The sequence below is a fragment of the Arachis ipaensis genome, chromosome B08 (assembly GCF_000816755.2).
Source record: "Arachis ipaensis cultivar K30076 chromosome B08, Araip1.1, whole genome shotgun sequence".
NCBI classification, from domain to species: Eukaryota; Viridiplantae; Streptophyta; class Magnoliopsida; order Fabales; family Fabaceae; genus Arachis; species Arachis ipaensis.
In genome coordinates this window covers 6,806,822-6,810,030 of record NC_029792.2, presented here as the reverse complement: position 1 = coordinate 6,810,030, position 3,209 = coordinate 6,806,822, and the positions used below count along the sequence as shown (strand labels likewise).

Below are 3,209 nucleotides of genomic sequence, written 5' to 3'. Positions count from 1 at the left end.
ATGGCTAAACCTAAAATTAGTTTAATAATAAATATTGTGTTGAGGAATTTATTTTAAAACATATTTATTCAATATATCAAGAATTGCCTAAATGTAATTTCATTCAACTGCATGTATGAAAGCACACAAGAAAAAATTATTAAACAAGCTAAGTCATGACATTTGTTAAGGACATCTAAAAAAAAAACTCAATAAATTTGATTGCCCTAACCTGCACACTTTGAAATTGCAGTGTGTTCTTCTGCTTACCTAACTTAAAATCCTAACATAGCATATTGGATTTCTAATTATTCTAAATATATGAATGAATGCATATATGATTTCTTTAGTTATTACCATCCATCAATATTCTGTATGTTACCAAGATTCAAATCCATCATCATCATCATCAGGGAAGTCCTCATCATAATCAACTTTGTACCACTTTCGCACTGGCGAATATATTGGACAATTTTTAAGTATGCTAAGCAATTCATCGTCCATTTGTGGTATAAAATTATTCAATGCCTCCTTGTTATTGTTACAACCTCCATTATCATTCTTCTCTGTATAGAATATAACACACAATCATGAATTATAAATCATAATAATCAAACTCGTGAATCATAAATAAGTTAGTTTAATTTCACCTGTTGAAATCAATTGATGAGAAGAGCTTTGAGTTGCAATAATGGTGGCTGTTTCTTCCTTTTTACTGGTTCCAATTGGTGGCAACGGTGGCTCTTTACCTTCTTCAATAATTTTCCTCTTATCAGCTAATTCTTCTTTCTCCCTAACAATAACAATGGTTGCATCCATCTTTGACTTTCCCTTGCGACAAAGAGCATTACCCTCCATCACCACATCATTCAATAAACCACTACTCTTACAATAAGGAGACATAGGGGCTAATGGCAATACAAAACTTGCATTATTATTGGTGCAAGAGAAAGAAGAAGAAGAAGAATAATAATTTTGATTAGGTTGTTTCTGATTATGATTTGGTGGAGAATTGGCAGCAGAAATGTTTGAAGGTAGTTCAACATTGAGATTATTTTTAGGGTAACATGAAGCTAAGACCGAATAAAATGGTGATGAGGAAAAGTGTTGTACTTGTTGAACCGTTATTTGTGGAGGATATTCTCTTAGGCGCTTCTTCATTCTTGTGTTCCAAAAATTTTTGATGTCATTGTCTGATCTTCCAGGAACCTGAAAATGGAAAACATATATATAATAATAACATTGTAAATGGAAAAGGCTCTTGCCTGGTTCCGATGACGGAAACAATGCAATCCAACTGCAGCCAGAATGGTATTTGATATTGCTTTTTGTATAGATATCAGCCAAATTCTCGTCTAATCCTATCGAAAATCTCTTGGAATGAAGTTTTAGATTTAGATGTAATTTTGGAAGAACTTGGAGCATATTTGAAAAACTATCAAACACAACAACCACAATACATCATCGCAGAAGAAAAAGAATTATCATCAAATTTCAATCACAACAGCAATAAGAAGAATCAACAGAACATGAAATCGCAGTAGCATCAGCAAAAATTTAAGAAATACAAGAGGTAGGAATCTATGCAAATCCAGATTTAACAAGCAAATCAGTAACAAATTTAATAACAATAGATCACAAATTCAATTTCACAAGATCTGTAATCAAACCTTTTTTTTTTTAGTCAAAATTGAGTTTAACTCTATTAGTTGAAATTAGGGGTGTATATATAGTTAGACCCGATCTAAAGATCTGGCCCATGCCTGAAGCATTTTAGGACATTTTGGCCTGGACCCAAAGTGGCCTGGGTCTAATCCCAAAAAAGAGAATGAAACTTTGAAGGATACTTAAACTGAGGTCGAGCTATAGCTCGGGTCACCCGGACCCGACCCGGTGAACATACACTTCTCAAAATTAGGGCACGCATTCACGTAACGCACAATGAAGATTGAAGGCATCCAGCGAGGCTGAGGCACAACCCTGAAGCCTGAACCCTGTCTTCTCTCCTCAGCACGTAACCATTGAACCACACCCCCTCGTCCCCTCACGCATGGCGGCGACGACGTCACCCTTTTCCTCTTAGTCCTCTCTGTCTCTCTCCAGCCACTGACACCACTCACCAGCCTCAAAGTCACCTTGCCCCGCGAAAAAGCTCCTCTGTTCGACTGCTTCTTGGCGACGACTAACGACGACTCTCAGCAAAGTGCGATGGCTTTTCTCTGCTTTCCCCAGTCGTCTTCTTCTTCTCTGCCACCATCAATCAGCCACTAGAAGTCACCGTTTCTGCTCTGCTCTCTTCTCTAGTCTTCTTCTCTTTTCTGACATCTATTCTCTTTCTAAGAATTTTGATTATTAGAACTTGGTGTTGATTATTGTTCTGATTTTTTATTATCAGTGATGGTAGTTTCTTTTTTCTGAAAAAAATTAATTAGTAAATATATTTTGGTGTTCTGATTCTTGTTCTGATTATCAGTAAATTAAATATGGCTGATTATTTCTGAATCTGAAAAAAAAATAATTAGTTTTGATTCCTTTTATTTCTTTTTTTAGTTGAATCTGATGTGTTGCTGATTATAATCTAAATTAGAATCTGAAAATATCTATTGTTGATTATTGCTGAATCTGAAAAAAAAAAAAATTTTTTCGCTAAAAAATTAATTAGTTTTGATGGATCACCCGATTTTCATCCGGTAAATTGTGAACCGAATATGTATAAGTTTCAACGGATTTAGGATCGAATTATGATCTAAAAAATAGAGCGGTATATATATTTAGAGTTTGATCTAGATTAAGACGAATTTGAATTCACTCAATCTATGTACACCCCTAATTAAAATGATGATTATAAATAATTACAAAAAAAAATCTTCATTTTTAGAAAAATATTTACATCAAACACTTTTAACATCAGCATAAAATGCATTATTACGAATTAATTATGTATTTAAATTATATTTTAATTAATAAAATAAAAAGAATACATGTTTGATTAAAATATTTTAGAGACTAATTTATTAGTGAAAATTTTCTTTTAGAAATTGGCCTATTAATCAAATATATTTTTGGCGTAACAAGGGAAAAACACATATAAATAGAGGTTAATTTCTGTGACAAAGAAGAAAAAAAAATTAGGTTTCACACAAGAAAGGTTGGAATAAAAATGGGTGATGTATATCTTAGGTATTGTTTGGGTAAGATTTTAAAAATATTTTTAAAAAAAATAAAATTAA

At 32.8% G+C, this 3,209-nt stretch overlaps 1 protein-coding gene across 1 annotated transcript; it reads right to left on the bottom strand.

Annotated features, from left to right (window-relative positions):
• On the bottom strand, nucleotides 50-1,628 carry LOC110266172. Its single transcript, XM_021110246.1, has 2 exons — nucleotides 630-1,628; nucleotides 50-545 (listed from the first exon to the last, which is right to left on the bottom strand). Exons 1-2 carry the CDS (start codon nucleotides 1,402-1,404, stop codon nucleotides 358-360), a joined length of 963 nt encoding a protein of 320 aa, XP_020965905.1. The 5' UTR covers nucleotides 1,405-1,628; the 3' UTR covers nucleotides 50-357.

Bases quoted from the DNA above. Each gene is read 5' to 3' on its own strand.
- LOC110266172 (XM_021110246.1), bottom strand. From the start codon at position 1,404: ATGCTCCAAGTTCTTCCAAAATTACATCTAAATCTAAAACTTCATTCC. The intron at 546-629 runs GTGAAATTAAAC...TATTCTATACAG, and splicing joins TCATCAATTGATTTCAACAG to AGAAGAATGATAATGGAGGT.